Source organism: Aythya fuligula, chromosome 1 (genome assembly GCF_009819795.1).
Source record: "Aythya fuligula isolate bAytFul2 chromosome 1, bAytFul2.pri, whole genome shotgun sequence".
Taxonomy (NCBI): Eukaryota; Metazoa; Chordata; class Aves; order Anseriformes; family Anatidae; genus Aythya; species Aythya fuligula.
The window spans coordinates 118871936-118896733 of NC_045559.1; the positions used below are offsets into that span (position 1 = coordinate 118871936).

Genomic DNA, 24798 nt, shown 5'->3' on the forward strand with positions numbered 1-24798 from the left:
CCTATGAAGGGAGGCTAGCTATGTTTACAGGACTTTGTCATCAAGAACGAGTCAATGCTGCCTTTGTTTTAATGGAGTGCTAGGAACTGACTAACACCTCACTTTTAGGTGTGTTGAAAGGAAATAGGATTGACAAATCCTGTTCCACCAGACATGAACTTTTTCAAGTTGCTGACCTGAAGTATCCAGTAAGGAATCTGTTTTACAGCTTTTAACTGCAGCTCTAATGATACATATTTCACTGCAATCATTTGCAGGTTCCTCCACGTCAGCCACTTGTGCACATTACTGACCAGTAAGTACCTAGGTTGTTGAAATAATTCAGCTCAGCTCAGCAGCATTTTAGCTTTAGGGGAAAGTCCGTATGTCACCTGTGTTTTGCAAAAATACACTTCAACTTGTGAAAAGGGAACCGGGAAAGAAAGGGAGAATAAGCAAAGTGAGACACATAAAAGAAAAAGGCTGTAGGATAGCCTCGACAAGATAGATAAAAATCCTAAAACTAACGGGAATAACAAGACAATGTATTTAAAATGTTTCTGTACACATTTGCTCTTGTAATTTGTATTACCAGAGGTCTTACAATTACTTAAGTTTAAAAAATACCATTTGCAGTAATTTTGCAGGCAACATTTGTTATAAACTATACACTTTGGCAAGTAAGATATGCTACAGATAGTTAATATCACTTAGAAATTCACTGAAAAATCTTGTTTGTCCATCTTACTTTACTCCCTGACAACAAGGCTTTTTATTACTGCTACTCCAACGAATTTGTACAACCTGGAGAACAACCCAGTTCTGCTCTTGATTAGTGTTCTTTCATTTAACTGCAGCAGAAGTAAATAAGCTCTTAACATCTGGAGACTTCACTCATTTCCAGTCATTTTAAGATTAATTGTTTCAGCTTCACTGAATTTAATAACAGCTTAAATCCTAAGCAAATGAGAAGATCACAGACGTAGAGAGACACACTGCACTCTCTCCAGGGTTCTGATTTATAGTCTTGTAGCTTGGGACCTAATTCTCCAAATCCTTTACTTTGTACAGGATCAGTAACATAACCCTTGAAGAATAAAAGTAAAGGTTAAGATCTCCTCTTTGTAATGCTGGAAGGCAGATGCATGCTGATTAGAAAACTCAAGATCAGTTCATTTTCTATGTGCAATGGTTCCTTTACTTAATAAATGAACTGGATTTCAATATAAACCATGTTTTGATCAACTTATTTTCATATTTGGCACATTTAGTTTTTAAATTGAATTAATGACAATTTCAAAATGCTGATTTTATTTTTTAAATGGAATTCAACTTCTACCCAAATCCAGCCTTACATGACACTGTGTAAAGAAGTATCAGCTACTAATATGTGTATCATCACCATCTTCTAATGTAAATTAAGAGTAAGAAGCAGAATGCTTAAGCACTAAGTGTACAAACAGTATATCCTTTTGACTGGGTTAATGAAATTATGTCAGCTAACAACTTGAGAATGGAAACAAACAAACAAACAAACATGAAAAGCCAGATGAAAACTTAATATTTAAAATCATGATTAGAATGGATGTTAGAAATCAACCCATCCTGAGGCACATCCACGGTACTGAAGAGAAAATGGAGAAGCAAATAACCTGTATATCTTGAAAGCAACCTTCTTCTCTTTGGCCACTCAGAGTGGCCTGTATGCATGAGGTACGTGGGAGATGTGTACTAAGAGCTAAATAAGAAGAATTTTGTGCTGACTCCAAATACTTCTAGCCAAGCACCTCAATCCACATGTTCGAATAAGGCTGCTGGTTTTCAAAATACTTAAATATGAGACATTTATATTTGCTCCTTATTCTAGAAAATGATTCACTGAGATGAGACTCTCATAATAATTATTAGTGGCCTTCCAAAGGTTTAATGATCTGATACCACCCTTAAGATCCTCATTGGCATGCTACATTTTATTTCAACCAAAAATTTGTATTAAAAGTATATACTTGTATATTTTTTGTATCCTCAAGAGATCTTTCATCTTGCCAAGAAATATAAACTATGGGCAGTATCTGTATGCTCCATCTCAGCATCTTTAAAAACTAGCAAAAAACATATCACCAAAACAGCAATCAAAGAATACGCTAATCATAACCACAGACGATTTAACTGTGATGCCATGAAGTTCATTTTCATTTCAGCGTAGTCACAATGCCTACTTGCCCCTGGGAATTACTGAAGCAGTATGTTTAATTAGAGACAGCAAAGAAATAGACTGATCATCCCAAGGTCTTTAAAGGATAAGTTGCATATTGCTGTCACGTCCTCTGGAGAAACCTGTACAGTGCTTTAATGAAGAATAAAGCCAATATGAGAATCTGTCGCCCAGAAAACAAACAAAACCCCATACACATATCAAGCTACCTCAAGCTATACTTTCATAAACTTTGATGTCGTTTAATATGAGCTTGCTATGGAGTAGGTAAAATTATTCTTTATTACGTCAGTACTCCGTCAAAAGACTACTGATGTTAAGAGATATATTGCTAGTCCTTTAATGTTTCAGCGCTTTTTATATTTTTAAAGACATCACAACCTGTCCTGTCACATCAGAAGTGCTCATTTCAGTTTCCTCACTAGATCATAATTTGAAATATATTTCCATATGTATTCTACATTTCTTCTGCAATTTCCATATCAATGGGTTGGTGGAGTTCTTTATTTTCTGTTTTACATCATTGCATGGCGCTGCTGTGTGCTGTTAAAAACCCTGTTCCATTCACACTGGTGACAGCTGCATTCCCACACGCTTTTTACTTTAAGCACAATAGTTAAGCAGTGCTATGACGCTTAGTATTCACACTATATTGTCAATGCCTTGGAGCCCTACTTACAGCCAGAAATGCTTTTCTCCTGTGTTGCTCCAGACAATATGCCTTCTTCCATTAAGGCATTCCACAAATATGTGAATTACTTAAGCCAGGTTCTTTATTCAGTAAATCCTTGTTACAAGTCAGCAAGGAAGGGCTATGTCTAGATCAATCACAGAGCATCAAGCTTTTTTGTTGTTAGAGGTCTTTCTCGACCTGAGATTCTTTAGTTGGAAGTAAATAATTTCACAACTCCGTTTAAAGTACTGAGAGAGATTTATTAATATATTGATTATGACAGTGCTAGGCCCTACAAATGTGCTTCAAAAACTGCAGACAGAAATCTTCACCTTGGGGAGTAGGCAGAAAGAAGCAGCAGAACTAGCTTCTCCTTGCTGCTGATTATAATAACATTTTCAGCGCCTCATCATTCTTCTGAATGCTTGATACAAACCCCTTGGCTCATGATTTGCCCTTTGAAAAAACTATTGCATACAACTGCACACGGTATTGAATATATTTGATGGCTGTAAACTTTAAATTCTTGTATCTCTATTTATTTCCTTTGAGCTATTTCTTGTGTGTATGCCATAGAAGGCATTACTGAATACTAAGCATCATTATGTGCTTATAGATGCACCAGTACTTTTAGGAGGTAACTTGTACCCTTACACTATTATGGAAAAAGCCTTATTCAAAGAATCACAGAATGGTTTGGGTTGGAAGGGGCCTTAAAGATCATCTAATTTCCCCTGCCTCCCCTCCAAGTGGGCAGGGAAACCTTCCACTAGATTCTTCTGTGCATGTAAAATTTTTTGAGCATGTATGCAGCCCATCAGACCTATGTCAAACTTCTAAAAAGCCATGTACGCAAATTTGATCATATGCTTCTTCTGATGCCATAAAAAGTATCAAAAATAAGCTGAAAGAATTGGGTCAGCCAAAAAAACTAACAGGAGCTTTGCCACTAGTCTCATATTTTGGAAGCCCAGCAGAGGGAGCTTGTGAATTACTTATGACACTGAAAAATGCTGTCCAAAGATACATCTCTTTTCAGCTGACTCGAGCAGAAAGGTGCTGGAGCCATCCTGGTAGTTCAATGACACCTTACTGCACTGTGCGATGTCTAAGTTCACTTCCTGAGCTTGATCTTTTTCTACCAAAGACAGGGCTTGGGATTGCTCAGGGACCTTTCCATGCAGTGTCACAGGCATTTTTTTCTTTCAGATGATGTTAACACCTGAAGCCCTGAAAGAGTAGCGGGCACAAAGACACAGGGGGCTGCCTCTCCGTAGTGTTATTCCAGTTTGACTGATGTGGGAAACCCGGCTCCAGCTCTACAGCTGGCCACATTCCCTATAAACAGTGTCGAATACACTAAATAACAAAACAATTAAAAAAAAAAATCTCCTGAAAACATTTTTTGATGAATGAGATTAGTTCCTGATGTGCTAATGATCCTGTTGCTAATGCAGCATGTCTCATGCTGTAGTATCATCAAAAGTACTTTCTAGAGAGCATAATTTCCCAAACTTCTCATGTTAACACAACTGCAGGACAGTACGTGTAGACTCAGCACAACTACTGTTATGATGCCAGTTCACTGCCAGTGCAATCTTGAGTTAAACAGATTCCCCTATAGATCCCATTGCTGCTTATTTTTAACATGCCATTTTTCAATTCTTTCAGCCCTGTTCTTTTTCTTAGCAGCATGGAAATGGCAATGTCAGTCCTATCCTGTTTTGTGGGTCACTAATCATGACTTCAACAGAAACAGAAGGGTGCATTTACTCCTGATGAACTATATATTATTGGCAAAGAAGACAACACAGCATTTTTATTATTGCTAACAGCATAGAAAATTTTCCACGGGTCTCACTTGTCAGGGCTGTACAGCAATAAAACTGTAAAATTTTTGCAATTAAACCTCTCCTTTAGAAAAGGAAAAATTCAGACATGGCTGCAAATGAAGTGTTGCAAAACAGGATGAAGCACTGCTGTTATTGTAGCTAGCAGGCTGCCTGGGAGCAGCTGGTGCTGCTACAGAGCTGGCCAAACTCAATGAGCATCGTTACTCATTGTGTCTCAAGGTGAACACTTGAGAAACTCAAGTTAAAAGAACAACCAGCCTTTTTTGTCAGTTTCTCTGGTTATGCCCTGTTCCTCTTTCCTATTTCCTCCTCCATTCATGACAGCCCCAAACATCTCTCACTCTGGTGGCTGGCTGGATACAGCTCGCTGCTCCTACCACAGCAGCTCTCCTAGATCCTGGGAAGGAAACAGAAAGTTCCCGTCACACTCTTTACCTGAAGGCACCAGGGAAGCACAACATCCAGCTCTGTTGCTGCAGAAGTGAAGCAGGAAGGATGCCATGAAGAAGATTACTGAGTAGTTCAGATAACCAATGCAACTGAGCAGGTATCAGCCTATCTACTGAGAGATTACACACCATGTCCGATGCATGCCCTGTCCTGCCTAGTGGGGTTAGAGTTACCAGAGAGCACAGAGAGACAGCAACTTCATTTTATGCACCTGTCCCTGGAATTGCACCTGAAATTCAGAGCATGAATTAAAGAGAATACTTAAACCAGTACAAATGTAAGACTTGCAAATTAACTGAGAAGCAATCTTCGCATTGCTCGGAAAGGCTTCTTTATACATTACACAATCCTGCCCAAACTTTTGGCAACACACAGGTAAAATTGTGCTGTGTTTAGCCTCAGTCAGAAAGCACATCCATACATGAGTCCTGTAATTAACATATGCCAAAACTACAGCACCAAGCTGTCATAGCCTGACAGGGGGGTTTATGCTGTGCTCAAGGTAAGTATTCCTGACAATTATGCATTATGAGTATAAACATCTTCCAAGCTGGGCGCCTTGCACTCAGGTTTGAGGAACAAGCTGCCCAGTGTGTTGTAGCTGTGCTGCCCCAGGATCCTTTCCCATTTTTAACACAGCTAAGCAAGGAACATCTGCTCTACCCATGCATTTTGGATCAGCTTACTTCCCCTCAGCAGTGGGTCTTCCAGTTCATTGGAAGTCAATCCGTGCCTTCATCTGTTCCACAGGTACTCTGTGTAGTAGCAGAGCTGTCCTGGTGCTTGAGTTGGCTGCTGCATGTAACCTGTGCTGAGACACAAGAACACTGCCGGCGCTTCCAGCTCCAGAGCAGCAGGAGACAGGATTCATGAAGCAGCCTTTCCAAAAGATTACAGCTTTGTAACACGGATGAGAGAGCCTCCCCAGACACTGCAGTAACCTTGGCAGTGCCTCTTGTCTGCACTCAGAAACGATGCAAGTCCAGTTTAATCAGGTGCTCCCATTTGTTACAGGCAGACCTCTCATTGGAAAATAATTTGTTAGTGTTGGCACGTCTGCATGTCAACATGAGATGGACAGAATGTCATCTCAACATACTCAGTAAAGGTTAATACTTTTCACTGGGAAGTTGACCTAAGCGTAGACCTCTGCACAACAGAAACCAAAGAAAGTTGACAGGCCATATTTTAAGATGTCCTGAAGGTCTCTAGAAAGAGCAGAAGGCTTCCATTCCTTCTTTCATTTCTCTGGAAAGGAGAGCACTCGGCATCTTGCAGGTAACTGGTCTAATAAAATGTAAACTGTTTACTTCTGAGGAATATAAATGTGCAAAGAGAAATGTTCATGCTAGGAACTCTTAAGATTATGCATTGGACCAGTGACAAGTACATGAAGACATAATTAATTTTGAAGGTGCCACTAAATCTAGACGTTAAATCAGGCACTGGAAAACATTTTGCAAGGGGAAAGAGGAAATGAGGACACTTCCAGCTCACCACCAAATTTTAAACTCTGATGAATTTAATGCAGAAATCTAGTTTTCTATGGGAAAATAGTAAGTTATGTGTAAAGTTCCTTCAAACTGGTATTTGGTTAAAAAAGACAAAGAGACAATGGCATTGTGTATCACTTCCTACACCTGGCTCTGCTGGGAAGGGCCAGCTGGGTGCTACATTGCAAAAGGTACCACAAAACTCAGACTTGCATAAGGTTGGCATAACTTTTTCTGGGAGAGAGGGGAAAGGGGTAAAGAGAGAGGCAGAGAGAGAGAAAAGAAAAAGAAAAGCTCTGCCGTCCACAGCCCGTGTTAACTAGCTGTTCCTGAAGAGGGTGCTCTACACACAAATTCATTGCAGTATTGGCCCACGGTCAGAAGTTTGCATATAGCTTATTTAAATGGTTTAATGTTTTGCTACTGCATCCTTCAATAAAGTATCTTCGTGGCCAAGTTACTGTATAGAACATGTATGGTTCAGACCTAATTTCTGGTTATCATAAATACTATTTTCATGCTGCAGTTGTACACATCATTAAAGCTTCGCTAATTTCAAGAACAGTGATTTCACTGCTCATGTGAGATTGCTGAAAAGAGGAAAGAAACAGAAAATATTACACTGGAGAAAAACTATGTAATGAAATAAGTAAAAGCTACAGGATGGGGACAGAAAGATTGATAGTTCCTTGACAATCTTTCTAAAGATGCTTATAGTTCAATTCATCATAGGCAATACAGTCATCTTAATCACCCAGGGTAATGGAAAAGAAAAAGAGGCTTTTCAGTCTCATATATATATATATTTATTTTTTTTCATTTTGCCAAAGTCATTTCACCTATTAGATCATTCATATTGCTTTTAATATCAAAGTCCTCATGGACCTGAATGGGTTTTGACTTGGAGGGCGTTGCTCTTGGCAAGAAATGCTGGAGGTTTTTCCAGTTCACCTATTATCTAACAGTCTGAAAAATGGAGTAATTTCATGACCCTGGGTATGGAGTCCAATAATTCAATTAGCAACCAGGTCAATACACTAGAGTTTCTATGCCATATAATTAATCTTCTAAACTATTGTTGTTCCATGTCATACCAATAAAACTACTGGGCAGGCTCTCAGTTTGTTGAGAATGATAATAATTTTGCCCGAGGCAGCCTTTAAAGACTGAGACTACAGGAATACGGCTTACTTGACAGAGTAAAACGCTGACCTTGCTGGCAGAAGGTGAATAGAGAATCCCAACAGATATAGCTGAGCAAACACACAACGCTTCAAGGATTTGATCCTACTCTCCTTTTCGGCAGTTTGGAGGGAAGTTACTAGGCAGATGCTTTCTTGTACACTGCTCTACACCAATGCAGAGTGCGTGGCTTATATGCAATAAAAAAATAGTTATCTTTTCGACACTTTTTCTTCAATTCAAGGTTGTGTACAAGCTAAGCCTCTGTTGACTAAAGATACATGTATGAACAGCAGTTCTCGCTGGAACTCCTGGAAAAGCTTTACTTTGTGTCAAATATACTCAAGGACATTGTTTCCTGTGACAGGCAGGACATTATACCTTCTCCCTTACTTAAATGAAAGAAGCTTAATAACTTCTGCTTAGGCATGAGTCACCACCCCATTGCAGCTAGAATTCCAATATATAGTCTGCATTTTCTGCTGAGGCAGACAGAGCCTTACACTCTTGCTGTAAAGCTACTGCAAATACTTTAAGGAACTAAAAACCTAGCAGTAAAATGAAAGATTGCAGCTTCTATACCCAGCATCGAAATGGATACTTATATTGGACATTACACCTATCTGATCTCATTCAATATGCAGTTCAACAGCAGGAATTTATTTGCCATTTGAACTATTATGTTAGGTCTTGGTTTGCAGATGCAGCTATGATTATAGTGCAAAGGTCAAACTTCCACTGTTTTCCAGGGGGAATTTTTTTCTGTAGGACTATAGGATTGGGTCTGGAGTACACCTGTCAAAAACATTTTATCACTTTTCAAATAATCGAATATAACAAGTAAGCAACTGCACATGCAGTTATTTATGAATATGAAGCATGCTGCTGGATATTAAAAATTACTCGTTCCTCCTTGTTTCTTTTTTGTCTTCCTCGGTGTTTTGTTTAGCTTTGTTTACATGGTTGCAACTCACAAAAAATGCTGTGTACATTTGAAACACGGGAAGATGGAGACTTCATACTATAAATTATTATTCAGCCTAATGTTTTTTTCTCTTTGTGTTAAAGGCACTGAATTCCTCACCTTTCATCTTCATATAGTCCTCTTACCTTCCCCAGGGATCAACTCCTAATCCATTCCCAATTCAAATGTTTGGGCCCTCCTTCTATACAAGTGAACATACTTCATGCACAGGCTTAGTGAATGGAGTGGAGAACAGATAGGCCTCCTCAACTTCTTGTGGCAGAATTCCTCCCCCCCAGAAAAAAAAAAGTCATGCGAGAGGCTAGTAGCTCAGAGGACAGAGCTACTAAAGCAGAGCACTCCATTTCATACTCTTCTGCCCCAACCAAAACACCAATTATTTTGCTCCCGACTCACAACCAATAGTGCTCATTGCTAATGAATTCTGCTACAGAAGGTAGCATTTGGCAAACTACCCATAGAAGACTTTATGGCTTGTTACTGTGCTAAATTTACAGAGGTGATCTACAGAAGCACAAAAGAGCACAATAATATTATTTTTTTCATCTGTTTCAAATTAAGGTTCAAGAAAGAGAACACGGTTGCAGCCACAGTTAAAGGCTCCCAAGTGCAATGCTTTCAATTTTATTTTATTTTTCATTTACAACAAAGGAAAGCTTGGTTTTACATATTAAGATGCTACGTATGGATGCACGAAACGCCATAATAGTGGCTGCATAATACCTGCACAGTGGTAACAGTTTAATACCTTAGAGGCGTCCTTGACCTAAAAACTCTTATAGTCACGGAAGAGTAGGTCTGAAGCTATATGTGACAGTTTCCATAGTGCTGTGAACTGCTTGGTTAAAATCTCTCCTAAGTGTACTGCATCACTGTAAAAAGCAAACAAAAACTGTTAAGAAGCATGAAATACTGAAATAGTTATGAAAAAGCTACTTTATCAGCCACTGCTCAGTTCTTTCTCCTGGTATTTTTCCACGTCTGTTCTCTCACTATCAAAAATACATGTATATATATCAAGCAGAAACATATTTTAGAGACAAATAAGAGATTCTTCTAAGAAGTGAAGCTCAAAAGGCTGTCGTTCATTTTCTGGACAGGATGTAATTAATGTGATAAAGAACACAAGAAGTTATTTTATCTTTCAGCATAAGAAAAAAAAAAACATTATAGCTTATGATAACCAGCAAATTAAAAGACTAAATATTTCTCTGTTCCCCTAAGATTCAAATAAGCTAGGGAATTTATTCCTGCCAAATTTAGCTGAGTCCACATGTACTGTGGATTTAACAAACTCACTGAACTGCTCTGTAACTAAGGGGGTAATTTTTTTTCACAGATTTTTTTGGTTACCTGCAAGGAGTGCCCCACCCCTCCGACTGAATTAAATGACAGTTCTTTGGAATATTGTTTAAATAAACATTTTATCACATTTCATATAATCAAATCTTACGCTGTAAGAACATTTAGGCCTGATAGCTGTTACAGGGCTACTTCAGGGAATCAACTCTCTGAACTCAACACAACAATGTTAAAAGAAAGGTAAATCCTTGTGCTTCAGAGCATAAAGCCAGTTCTGACAAAATGCAGGTTAGTAATGTTACAGGCAACATATTTCAAAATTGCCTTCCACAATGATTTGTTCATCTACTCTGAGCCACCTAGTACTGGTACAAGACATCAAACCAGATGGATCACTAGAAAAAAATCCTGAAGAGAAAAAAAAACGTTTGTGTACTCCCATGAAAATGTTGCCAGCTCCTCACTGCAAGCAAGAGGAAGCATTTGACTGCTTGGACAATGTCCATGTTGTGCTGTACGTAACACAGTTTGCAAACTGTTGCTCAAAGCTCTTCTGCAATTAGTGTGCCTCTGCCATGCAGGAACAGATTCTCTCTGCACTTACACTTTGGGAGACTGGGACACAGAATGACTTTGGAAGCTGGAGTTCAGGGCATTTCCCTCCAAGCACTGCCCTAAAGAATATCTGACTACTTTAGATAAGTAATTTCAATCAGAGCTGCAATAAGGGATACTTGCTCTAGCAATCAGCACACTCAGCTTAGAGGTGTCAGCTTCAATTCGTGCACCATGTCAGAAAAAGAAGGGATGTGAATTTGAAGTTAGTGATGAAATCTCAAGGTCATTCTGTATAGGAAGGAAGAGACTACAGCCTCCACTCAGACTGTGATTTCCTCCGAGTCCAATTTGGTCTTAAAACCTGTAAGGGTGACCAGAGATGATTGCATCCTGCCCTTGCTAGTGGGAAAAGGTAAGATGCTTAGTTTGCTTTTACCCCACACCAGGCCAGACCCTACCTGGGTTTCTGTGAGAAGAGCACCTCTTGCACATTGGGATACACTGCAACGAGGAGACAGGAGCTAGGTGGGATGTGTGCCCTAGCTGCTGTTCAGGGCAGCAGCCCAACAGCCTCCTTTGGAGGATGGAGAGGAGAGGATGTAGTTACAGCAGGTGAGACTGAATGCACAATGCCACTACTGTGTGAGGGCAACTGGAAGCTGGTGCTTTAACACCATGGAGAAAAGACAGCACTGTAAATCTGTACTAGAGCTGCACGGACTGTCAGTGATGCAGTGGCTGATAAATTCTGTCAGGGCTGAAGTGCCCCTCAGTGCAGCACTTGGGGTTTGTATGCCTATCAAAAGATGCCCAGGAGAGTTTAAGCACATAAACTGGGTGCCTTGCACATTTAGGCACATCCAACCTTAGTCAGCAGCAGAGGAAAGTTCTGACTACAAAACTTTTGGGTCTTGGCATCCAGAGTGGGTTTTAGGCAATGGGAAGGCCCATAGAATCACAAGGAGCAAACCCATAATGCCTCTGTAGGGTGGTAAATCTGTGTGGGCAGTCCAAAATTGCACTGGCCTTCCTGATGCCCTACTGTGTTCACCTCTGTTAGGACTGGTTATGACTTTTCACTTGTACTAGTTGTTCATTCCTATGCAGAATAAATGCAAAGCAACATGATGTTGATTTACACAAAAGTGCTACACAGTTTCATCCAGATGTACAAACGGAGATGCGACAGCCGTGCAGACAGTATGCCAACACAACCACTTCAACTGAGTACACGAGTAACTCAAGCCCTGTCATGTTCAGCTTACTTCAATCTCAGCTTCTTCCTAGCAGAGAGGATAAGTATTACAGATAATTCTCCCCAGATACATGTACTTGTACTGCTAAAAATAAACCTTCTTTTAGCTCATTTTTTAAATCTCTTGAACTGTTTTCATACCTTCCTTCTTCCTGCATACAGTATTTGGCACTTCTGTCAGTTTAGGAGCCAAAGCAATTCTTATCCGGTAAGCTGCCTCTTCTGGATCATTAATGAAGATAATACATAAGGCTGGTTCCTACATCAGCCTTTTATTAGCATTTATGATTAGCTTTGCTTGTGGTCTTTCAGCCAACTCTAAATTTTCAATGTCCCCATCCAAGTCAGCATATATTAAGTTTTCAAGGATGATTATATTTGACACTGTATCAAAACCTTTATTCAAATGCAAACAGGGTATTGGCTACTGCTCTTTCATCAGCCACTAATTTTATAATTCTGTTATTTACAACAAGAGATCTTGTTTGTCTCACAAGACCTCTTTATTCTTCTGAGTCATGCTGCTTTACACGCATAGTCCAGTTATGTAGATATTTATGAGGCATGCGACATCTAGAAGTATGTCTAAATATTTGCTGTTGAGGAAAAACACTGCTACCTGCAAAATTAGTTAAATGAGTTAAATCACACAATAGGATAATTCACTGGCTAATTGAAGCATAAATGGATCGCTTCAAAGCAGCATCAGCGGTGCTTTCAAGCAAAGGTAATTCTAGAGAACTCCACGCTGGCCTCACGCCACTTTTACTTTCTGTGATGATCTGCAATTTGTGCCATGCCAGTAAGCCGCTGAGTAGAAGTATCAGCTGAAACTACAAGAAGAATGCTGACAATGTAATGGAGGAAAACCAGATGAAGGTGATCAAGTCCTCTGAGTCATCTGAATTTTGCCCTGCTCTCAGACCATAGGAGCTGACTGAGGTAGTAAAAGTCCTGGTGATCTCCGTGCTGGCTCCCAGATTTTCCCAGGCACATTGACAAGACAGCTCTGAAATAAAAGACAGTAGCCTAAGAGCTTCCAGTGGCATTTCCTGGCAATATGCCCACAAATCCAAATGCAATTCTGGCCATACATCAGATACAGCCAATTGCTTCTAATTCAATACTGCTACGCTTGAAGGGCAGAGTGAGGGTCATGGGATTACTCTGAGGAAGTGTGGAATACCATGCTCTTCAAAAACATAACTAAGCTGGGAAGTAACGAGACCACCATCTGCATTTTTCTCCTTGTTAAAAGGTTGCCATTTGATGCTGTAATAAAATTAGGAAATGCTACGAATTTTCCCTTTGTGCAACTTCTTCTCTGTTGTGTCTGCACGTACTGCACACTCTGGGAGTACAACTCTGCTGTGCCGCAAGACATGGATGTGGTTCAAACTTCACCAGGAAAAGAGTATGAGGATCAGCAGCCGTAAGGCAAACCATCCCACCGCCAACAAAAATTAACAAGCACTCCCTGCACTTAGCTGTTACCTTGCATTTGAAGATCTCAAAGCGCTGTGTAGTTAACTAATGGCAATCACTATTAACTCATGCCACAGGCTACATTGTGTGATCGCTGCCCTGGGAGCACTCAGTGCCACACTTCTCTGCCACCAGATTCGCCGTTTTACATGATTATTCTCTGCAGCTCTATAGAGTAACTGTGTGACATGAGAGAGGACGGCCTGGGCAGCTATTTCTGCTCAATTACCTGGAAGAACTGATAATAATTTTGTCAACCTTAATATTTAGCTGCTGGCAGAAGAGTTTGTCTTTCCTTGATACAGCTGAGATTGACAAGGAGGGACGCAACTGGTATTAAAGGCTGCGTGGCAGCTTGTGGTGCTGAATGGCTCTTTTTGACCTTTTTGGACTTCACGCAGGATCTTCCCTGCTGACAGCTGCAGGGGATTGGACATGACTGAAGAAACTGCAAGGCTTTGCCCATCGAAGTCCATAGAGGAAGTCAGAGTAGGTGCAATAGTGATGAGAACCTGGTAGTGGGGAAAGAGGCAGGAATGACTGCAATTTGTACTTAAAATTCAATTTTTCTGCCCCTCAACAGGTGCTTTCCACATACTAGCTCAGGGATTATTTAGCCTAAAGAAGAGAAGGCTCAAAGGAGATCTTATCAATGGGTGTAAACACCTGAGGGGAGGCAGTAGGGAAGGCAGAGCCAGGCTCTTCCCAGTGGTACCCAGTGGCAGAAAATTCTGCCAAAATACAAGAGAGAGCTTTTCTGCTGTGAGGGTGGTCAAACACAGGAACAGGTTGCCCAGAAACGCTGTGGAGTCTCCCATCTCTGGAGATCTTCAAAATCCAGCTGGACATAGCTCTAAGCAACCTGCTCTGAGCATGGGGTTGGACCAGAACATCTTCAGAGGCACCTTCCAGTCCTGGCCATGCTGTGACTCTATGCCTCTGAGCCAAATCCAAATATAAGTGAATACATGTCATTACACTGCTCAGCCACTTGTGGGGATTTTACCCCTCCAAAGATTTTCAGATTCAACTCTGAATTTGAACCATCTTACCTGTGTTGGTTTTTGTTAACATTTACCTCACAATATTGTTTACCAAAATAAGCTAACAGTTCTGTAGTTCTTAGAGAACAAAATCAAAATATGAATGCATTCCTACTATGACTCCATCTACATTTTGTCTTCTGGATTTGTAGAAGTACATAAGCATTATTCCCAGACATTTTTGCTGGCATTATCAAAAACGTGTATGTATGCAAACAGCAGCCTGGCATAAGCACGCTCATGATTGATTCAGCTCTGCAAGACCAAGAACAAACAAATCAATATTTACTTAAAGGGTCTGAAGAAGTTTGTTTTGCTGTTCTAGTGCAAAGAATTTTCACCTAGTACATATTTGACTATCTTATTTCTGATCACATTTAAACAGGTACGCGTGAAATGTGTATCTTGGGGGCCATTGCTATTATAAATGCAATTTTGACTAATCTATCTCTGGTTTAGCCTGAGAAAACTGAAACAACAAAGTGTAAAGTTAGCCTTTCCACAGCTTGCAAATAGAAATACCGAGAGATCCAAAGTCAGCTTTCCAAAGAAATGAAGAACCTAGAGAAAGTGGCAAGCTTAAAATACTATGAACATCTGCAGCAAGGGTGATGCTTCCAACCCGACTACAGTATTATTTTACTACAAGACAATCTCTGCTTTTGTTAGAACACATTTCTGGTGAGCCAAAACACCTTTGGTGATGCTGGATGAAGCTATAAGAAACTTTTATCCAAATAAAAGGATAGATTTCCATCAACTCATGCTGCTGGTGAATCCAAGAATATACAAAACAGTCCTCACCAAAGACAAAAGATGCAAGATGATATGGCACTTTATATCTACATTAGCAACAAAAGCAAATCACGAGAGCAGAGTAAGTTTAAACTCCAGACACTTCTTCATATTTCATTTATTCCTTGATTTCTAATGTGGACTAAATAATGACTTAATACGGGTCTCTGATATATACTGTCAAAACTATACTTGCAGAAGGAAACCCCATCACTGCCTGATGTCCCCTGAATAGGTGATGGTACTTCTAGTATTACAGCATTGAGTAACATATTTTCATTTTTGTTCAGAGAACAAAGGAAAAGAGATTATCTATTTGATATTAATGAAACGTCCCCCCTGTAGTTGAAGAAACTTCTCACTTTGCTTATTACAGCACAACTTCTGTGTCTTGGTGATTCCCTGACTTTACTTGACCTCCTACCTGCTTCGCTTATTCAGTGGTCCTACTGAATACCCATCCACGTAGCAGCAACCTATTAAAAGTCTGCTGGATTATAGCAGGTCATGAGATGGATGTGAGTCAGTGTCATGCTGGCGCAAGATGCAAACACCTTACTGAGCTGTATAAATAGAAGCACGACCTGGAAGAAACACAAAGTTAAATCTCTGCTCGGTTAGAAAGAGCTGTGCCAGAACTACATGTCCAGCTTCTGGCACTCTTCAGGAAAGGCTGGAGGGAGTCTGGCAGAGCACATGGGAATGACTAGAGGTGTAGAAAACATGATGCACGTGGGAAGATTAGGAGGAACGGGATGGTTTGTTTAGAGAAGAAAAGATTAAGGGCAGAAATTGAAGCACTCTTGAAATATATGAAGGGCTGCTGTAAAGAGGAGCAGAATAAACTTTCCTTAGTATTTCTCAATGGAGAGGACAAGGAATATCAGGCTTGAATTACAGCAAGACTCAGATTAAGCTTTAGGCTAGACTTTCCAATAAGCAAGGTAACAAAATAGTGCCTCTGACAGCCAGGGCAGACTGCAGAACCTCCACCACTATCAGGTATTTGGAACAGGTTAGAGAGAGGCTGTCAGAAATGACACAGGCATAGGTAAACCTGCCTGGGGGCCAGGCGACAGCCTAAGCCACCCCTCAAGGTCCCCACCAGTTCTTTGGTTCTGTGTTATCACTGTCAGGACTGAGCAGACAAATTATGCAAAATTGCCATACAGAATCTGCAATACCCACCACATTCCAGTAAGTTATGCACTGACTCATCAGTGGAGAGCTGCTTAAAAGACTGTCTTACGCTGCTGCTAGCCCCAGGCACACACGTCAGGAAGAGCAGCTTCCACTTCCCTGACACTGAAATCTGAATTGGATGAGTACGCTCCCAACTCACCATCCCCAATTACATTACTAACAATTTATTATTCTACATGAAATAAAAAATAAATAAAAATGCACCAATGAGAGGACAGAAGTATTCTGTGAAGAAAAGAATTAGCCACACAAAATAACCAAATGCCTTGGACAACTGGGTGTCTCTATCTGGCATAATTCTTTTTTCCTGGGTCATTCAATGCTGATATCCATTCCATCTCACTCGTGCTACACCGGTCTTCTACAAGAGATATTAAGCCTTTAAAATGAAGAATTCAGGAATGCCAAACTGTGGCAAAAATAGATTTATGTTTCTGCTCTCACACATCAAAATACACCGATCTGAGAAACACGAAATGACTCAGCAACAGCTTGGACTGCTATTAAGATACTTCTGATCATGTTTGCCTGGAACGAAATACCTATTTCAATTATTTTGCCTTCCTACTCCTTGAAAAAAATTAAGCAGCTCACTATCACTTGAAAATAATCCTACAACGTAGATAAGGAATAATTGGTTTTGACTGTATTTAGCTGAGCTCTGCCATAACGGAGTGGACAGAAGGTTACACAACATCACACAGTGCTTAATCTCATTCTTGTCAATAGTCAAAGAACTGCATGACAGACACAAGACAGAGGCATCTTGACATAATGCCTGAGCAAAAATGGTGACCTGACTGCATATATTGAATTTTGATTAAAAAGAAAAGAGGGGGGGGGGGGGGGGGGGGGGGGGGGGGGGGGGGAGGGGATATTGAAGTTAGCTGACAAGACCCCAGTTTTTAACGAATGCCGTACGCGATGCTGTGCTAGGATGCTCCTGCAGCAGCAGAGCAGGCCCATGGGACTCAGATGTTTTAATTGCCTCCAGCTCCTTTATACATAGAGCTCCTCTGCTGCCTGGAGGCAAGGCTGAGTGTAGTGGCTTACTGGCTGAGCATCCACAACCACAGGACACCTGCTCTGCAATCTGCTGTCAATAGGGTGCTGGGTCCATTTTAAGACTGTCCAGCTGAATTAACGGAGAGAAATTAATTAACAGAAAGAAGAGGGTCTATCGACTTAGTGGAGGAAGGAGAGAAAGGGATGGTTTCTATACCTGAGCCCAGCTAGTTGTGGTGCACAGCTGTACTGTGATTTATACACACACCTAATATTTTAACAACGTGTATTAAATGACTATCAAGAAATGCAAGGCTTAATTTTATCCCTTAATCTCAGTGCTGTAAAGTGCACAGGATGATACTTCTTCATTGGTGTTGTTAGCCTCGAGCTCCTTTCTTCTCTCACTAGAAGCTCAGTCTTTCATTTTTCTATGTCTTTAGTCTTGTAAATAAGGTTTCCTAACAGAATTACTCTTCAGGTTACACAGTAATTTATTATACTATGTGCATGTAGTAAGAGAATTTAAGTGTTAGAAGCAAATAGAGGAATATCCATGAACATGTCCGTATTTGCTTCCAGGCATCAGGTAGTTATCTCAGTTATTCGTTACAGAAAGAAATTATGGTATAAGACATAATGTTGTGTTCTGAATTTGCAAGTGCTGAATTAGATGACAGCTATTTCTGTAAGTGTGTGTGCTTATGCAAAGAGAATGAAGTAACAGAAGAGTGACAAGCAAAAACCACGCAGACAAAAAAAGTATGTTTCCTCAACCTAATGCAGTGATTAGTCATTGACCCCCTCCATAATCCATTTTCTCCCTGTCCATACTCTTCCGTTGTATGCTTGTCTTCTAAATTGAGTACATTATCCATCAAAACCACAACAGTTTACCAGATAAACTGGTTTTGTTTGTTTGTTTGTTTTTTGTTTTGTTTTACTTTCAGATTTAAATCTCCCCTGCTCCAGGGCCCAAGCTATTTCTTGTTTTTTTATACCCCATTCATCTTTGAGTTCTACTCCTCTTCAGACTTCCGTTTTTACATTTTGCTAGTATTTTATCTCCTTTGTTTTTTAATATTTTTAATTGACTCTTTTTTCTCCTCTCCATTCAGTTTCTGTGAAATGTCATTTCTTCCCATGCCTCTACTGTTTCTCTGCCTTTCCATACTCCCCCCCTCACACGTTACCCACACACACTCCTTCTGCTGTGTCATTCAGTGCTGCCTGATACCTCACCCTTGCAATTAACTGTGTCTCCTGGTCTTTTGTCAGAAGAAAGGCAAAAAATCACTATTAGCCTCTGTCACAGAGAAAAACGTAAATGTCAAATATAGCTCTCTGTGGAAACACAATTATAATAGCATATATGACATAGACATAAAATACAACATAAAAAATTTTGAAAAATATCACGCAATGAGCATGAGAAACTTCTTGTAGACTGCTAACAAACTGTCCATAACACACACTTTGCAGATCACCAGCTTCCACCCCAAGCCCTGTGCCTCTGCTGGCCCTGGTTTGCTGATTGAAATCCCTAGGCGGCTCTGGGTGCTTCAGGAGATTCAGCCACTGCATGCACTCAGCAGAATGGAAACAGCACCTTTTCTAGAAAAACGCCCTCATTCTGATTGCTTTATTTCACTCCTCAGACCCCATTACTCACGCTAGGAGCACATCAGAGGCAGCTCTGTAGAGGGCAAAGACACCGTGCACTCAATACCTCCGCTTCCTGCAGGCCAAGGAGAGGTGCTGACAGACTCCAAGGGGTGACCTGAAAGCACTCCATGGCGATGATGAGCATGATGACTGAACTGTCAAGGCTTAGAAGCTAACTTTGAAATTTAAACTTTGTTAATTTTGAAATTTAAAGGAGTTTGAAGGAAGATGGCAAAGTAAGGATCTATTTTGGATATAAGAAACTCCTCTGGATATGTGTGTTTTTTTTTTTTATTAAACACAAATATTGTAATGTCAGTATTACAGCTTGGGTTGCTATTTCAGCAAAAAAGATGATGTTACTCTGGGAAGCAATTTTCCAACAGCACAAAAAAGTGCAGAGATATCTGACACTGCCTTTGTATAAAATTATTTTTAGCAGACAATGGGAGATTACTTCCACTCTTTAGCCATAAGCTTTTGAAATCCGTATTTCTGCAACAGAACATAAAATGTATGTGCACTGTCAAACCTGCATCAATCAAATCTCCTGTCCTGGCAGGATCCCCACCAAAACCTCTTTACTACTATTTACCGGCAGTTAAACAACGTGCTTGAAATTCAACATTTTAGAACCTAAATTTTCTGCTTTACCTCTACAATTGGATATTCGTCTCCCACCATGTTGAGCTGATTTCTGGTGGCCATTATCGAGGTGCCCCGATCTCTGGATTTGAAGGCTGCTTAAAATAAAGATTTGTGTTGCCTTGCTGAAGAGAAACAGAGTGGTTCTGAAATGTAGACCCAAACCATTTCAGAATGCTTTCTAAACAAATCCAGGTTTAAATAATTCCTTTTGTTTCACTTTTTACTTTAGAAAACTCCCATTTTCAACTGCTGGTTGAAATTCATCAATTTAAGCAAATTAATGCAAAATCTGTCCAGTGAGGCTTGGGAAAGCATGGACAGAAAAATGTACATTTTCAAGAAGATGGCTGGGATCAAAAGCTTTTTTTAAAAAAAAATCTTTACTGGTATCTCATTTAAATCCTCTGTGGCAAAATCTGACATCCTGGCTGTGTAGTGGCCTGTGTAAAATGAAATAATGAAATCAGTAGAGCTCCAGCTAGCATCACAGTGTTTAACATTACAAACACCACATTTCAGATAAACAGGCAAATTCTTCCATAGATGACTTTAATGGGTATAGAAAGGGAATAAAATCTCACCTCAAAGGACAACCCTTCCATTTCAGGCATGGGTCGGATAAAAAGCCCAACATAGGTACCTTGAACTCAGGGGTGCACCTCTTCAGTGGGTATTTTGCAGATCCCCCCTTTGTAAGACCAATCCATCGAGTGTCTTTCATAAACAACATGTTCAGCATGAATAATCTTACATTGCACTTTAAAAAGTCCTAAAGGAACATGTTCTAGGCAGGATTCAGGAAGCTCCTTCCTCTCATAATTCCTCTTTTTCTAATAGAGAAGTAACATACAATAGCGTTGAAACGCTAGGTAGAAGGAAGACGCTGAGGAACAAGTAATGGCATCCAGAGACATCTGAGGATATGAATGAAAAATATGAGGATATGAATGAAAAATAATTTTCATTCTCCCCCAGAAATACACTTGCTGGACCTGTCAGTTCCCAGGCACTGCATGTCATAGCATCTCATTTGTCTGAAAAAGAACCTGAGGCACCTCTCTGCTACAGAGATAGAAAGGTTACCCACACGTGGTGGGTAAACTCTTATGATGCTCACGATGTCTTTCAAAACTGCTGCTCCTGCTTCTCGACTGAAACCACACCATCAGGTGGTGATGCAGTTTTGCCTCCGCAGTGGTATGTAGTGCTGTTGGTCACTGCCTTTGTTGCTGCAACACAGTTAGTGAACGTCAGTCAGGCCCATCGGTCCAGCCAGTTACTGAAAGAAACCCTGAGCTGCGCTAAAAGGCCGTAACATCCTAGCAGATGGTGATGCAAGAAGCCGCTTGAACTTCTGTACCTTCTCCTCCGTCATCTGACAGTGACATTGCCGGAGGCACTGCAACTGCTGAGGCACACCATGCTCCATCGGCCATGAAATGGGACAGAAACATCGCTGAGAAACCATGAGGAGAGGATAAAATACTGTCTGAACAGGGGGGCAAGACCACCATTTTAATGGTCTCTTACTGCTGTTTGCACGAGCAAACAGAGACCGAGTGAGCTGAATTGAAAGAAGAACTGACGGATTTCCCAAAGAATACATAATGAAGCAGCACTAGAAACATCAGAAAAAGAGGCACCTGGCGAAGACAGAGCAGAAACAAAACTTCCCCTTAACAGTGAAAACACAGGGGCTAAGGACTGCTCAAGTACATGCACCTTATCTATGCCTAGCTTGTACAAATGATACGTTGTTTCTGCAGGAACAACATTTCACCTCTCTCTCTCTGCAAAGTACTGATTACAACATAATAGAGATTAAAGAAAGGATGAAAACAACCATCCTTCCTAACGCACGGTGTCTTCTGCATCAAGAAGGTCAGTTCCTCTTAATTCTTGCCTGAGTAATCCTTACTCATGCAAAATCTCACAATTAATTCATTGGGGAAAAATGCTGTATTAGCCTAGAAGTCTGAAAACCAGCAGAATGCAAATGCCTTCTTCACGGGAGGGCAATGTTATTCAACTGACAGCTCCTTTCAGGACAGTCGGTCAACTTTCTTAAGAATATGTGAAGCCTTAAAACACTGAAACAGTTTAGCAAGGACCAAAACATCACAGCACAGCAGCTGAGCTAAATTAGTATTGACTGAAATAAAGCAGTCCCCTTCCTGCCCTGCCCGGAAAAGATAAAAACCAAACCCACAACAGTAATTGTAAAATTTGCTCAAAAAGCCTTTCTTCAAGGGCAATCGATTTCTCATATGTAGGTTACAATTTGACTTATTCAGAGGAATAAATACCCATATGGGCAGCAATGGCCAAATTTCAATGTGAATGGATTTCACTTTGTGTTAGAAATATTTGCGCAGCAGCATCAGAAGAAGAACGTGGGCCACAAGAAAACATGCTGCAATGAGCCATGTGAGACCGTGCACAATCAAATTACAGGAGGTAGCATTTTCCAGCAGTTAGAATCACAAGGCGTCGCTTCTATTCTGGGATGTACCTGGCCTTCTGTTTGACCTTGGATAAAAAAAAAAAAAAAAAAGCATGCAGTCTCTCTGGGCATCCCTCTCCTCATTTGTTAAAAGATGCAGGATCCGGTTTGGCAATGCACTAATTAAAATAACCCTGTATTAGGAAGGGAAGTTTTATCAGCGCACCCAAATTTTGCTAAAGCACGGGTACACGGGCTACTGATCATTATCATCTTGCTCACTTAAGGAGTACAGTATTTTATTTAAAAGTAAAAAATGAAACTTTTATTAATACTTAACAGTTTAAAATATTTTGATTTATTTCTTTCACTGAACATTTAAAATTACAGTGTGGTGACAGAATAAATAATACTACGGAAGGATGTTTAAGTAACTGATTAAAACATCCGCAAGGGGACACAGACTATGTCTTACTGCAACCATGGCAAAATAGAGCCCCTACGGTTGTCCTTAACTCACCTGCCAGAGGGATTCCACCATATGTGCACACCTGTGGGGAAATTTAACTCTTTCCAGCTGCAAAGTATAATTTTTCAGCAAGCAAGCAAAGAGGGAGAGCTTTTCCGCTTCTTTGCTTTACCCGCTAGAAGGCTTCAGGAGGTTGCACCTGCTCTCCCAAGTGCAAGGACTGTTCAGCGATTGCTCTCAAGGGTGCAAAACAAAGAAAAGGGGGAAATAAATGAAGCAGTGGGGTCCAGGGTGCGACCGCATAGAGCTGGTATGTCACAGTAACACCAGATATATAGGATATAGGTACTGGGACACGGTCCCCCAGTGCAAGCTGAGCTACAAAGGTGGCTTATAGCTCTGTGAGGAGCCATCATCCCCTTAGACCAGTCCTGCCACACCTACAAAACTTTCATCGAAAATGGTGTTGGAATGAAAAGTTTGGATATGTTGATGGATAACACAACCATTTCTACGTTTACGGCTCTTCGGACAGAATCTGCTTGGCATGCTATGTTAATTGCTCAGTGCCGTAATGATTTCTGTTCAAGGTAACCAAAAAATTCAACCAACTGAGCTTTCTTCATGCCTCCTCGGTCCTCCATTGAATGGATTTCCTCGGGCTCAGGCTGCGATGACCGGCACTGGATGGGGCAGGCGCTGCTTCTCCTGGCAGCATGTATTTACTCCTAGCAGCGGCTCGCTCTCCCGGGAGGAAGCAGAGCCAGCAGCACACGAACTCGCCAACCGGGGACTGACAGAGGGAGCACAGACCGGACCTAACGCGGGGCGAGGGACCCAAACCTGACGAATTCCGCGCAGACACCGCGCTAACCACCTCCCCGGCAGCCTTCAGCCCCGCCGCTCTCAATGACGACCCCAGCCCCGGTGCTGTGAACCCCAGTGCTCGCTCCCCGGGCCCTTACCTCCATGCCCAGCCGCTGCTTCAGCACCAGGGCGGCGCACAGGTACCCGGCGCGGCCGACGAAGAGCTCGTCGGAGCCGCACTCGAGGAAGGAGAGCGGGGCGCACACCTCGCTCAGCTCCCGAAACTTGCCCAGCGGCCGGGCGAAGTCGGGCAGCCCCAGGGCTCGGTAGACCAGCGCGGCCACCGCGTAGACACCGGCGCCGCCCAGCAAGAAGGCGGCGCGGGTATCGGCCTCGCCGCCGCCCCGCTCCTGGGCGCGCAGGCAGGCGTCCACCAGGCGGCGAGCCGCCCGCAGGTAGGCGTCCCGCGACGGGGCGAAGAGCGGGCACTGCGCGACGTGGTACAGCATGTAGGCCACGCCGGCCACCCCGCCGTACAGCCCGCCCTGGCAGCTCCCGAGGGGGGGCAGCTCCCGAAGGATGCGCTCGATGGTGGCGGTCACCAGCGGCACGGCCGCCTCCGCATCCGGCCCCGCCGCCCCCGCCGCCGCCCCCTGGTAGTCATCGAAGCGGTTGGCGAAGCAGCGCTGGCTCGCCATGCCCCGGCTCTGCACAGCGGGCGGGGAGGCGGCGGGCGGGGAGGCGGCGGCGCGGCAGGGAGGAGCGAGGGAGGCGGCGAGGGGCCGCCGGGGCGGGCGGGACGCGGCCGCCGTCAGGGGCGCTGGGGAGGCATCGCCCGCGGGGCCCCTGCCCGCGGTCCTTCGGGGGACAACCCCCCGGGATGAGGGGACCGGGCGCTGGGTGGATTGCTGGTTAACACAAGCAAGCGAACAAAGCCACCACCAGCAAAGGAAAAGCTCGAGGCGGGCGCTCAGGGCCACTCCTGTGTGAGGCGAATACACGGTTGTCACGTCTTCCCCTGGGTACGTGAGCTGGTGCAAGCAGGAGTGAATTTATCGTCAAAAAATCCGTGACTTCTGGTCAGCCGGCACTTCCTCTGGTAGGTGCAGCTTCAGTGATTCAGGGCCTCCCCATAGATGCTGGAAAAAGCATCTTGCCAGAGGCTCCAGCCAGGGCTGGCACAGCTTTTAGCAAGACCAAAACCACAGTCCTCTAGACGCCAGAATATTTTCCTAGAGCTGTGGCTCCATAGCTCCTTTGCACATAACACCTTTCTTCCAGTTCCCCGTA

The 24798-nt window shown here is 42.1% G+C and overlaps 1 protein-coding gene across 1 annotated transcript in view; it reads right to left on the reverse strand.

Moving 5' to 3' along the window:
- LANCL3 (LanC like 3) overlaps nt 1-24206 on the reverse strand; it is a 29988-nt gene extending 5782 nt beyond the window's left edge. Inside the window, exon 1 of the mRNA XM_032195173.1 lies at nt 23667-24206. Coding sequence (XP_032051064.1) covers nt 23667-24206 — 540 coding nt within the window. The remainder of the gene's footprint in view (nt 1-23666) is intronic.
- Nucleotides 24207-24798: the final 592 nt, after the last annotated feature.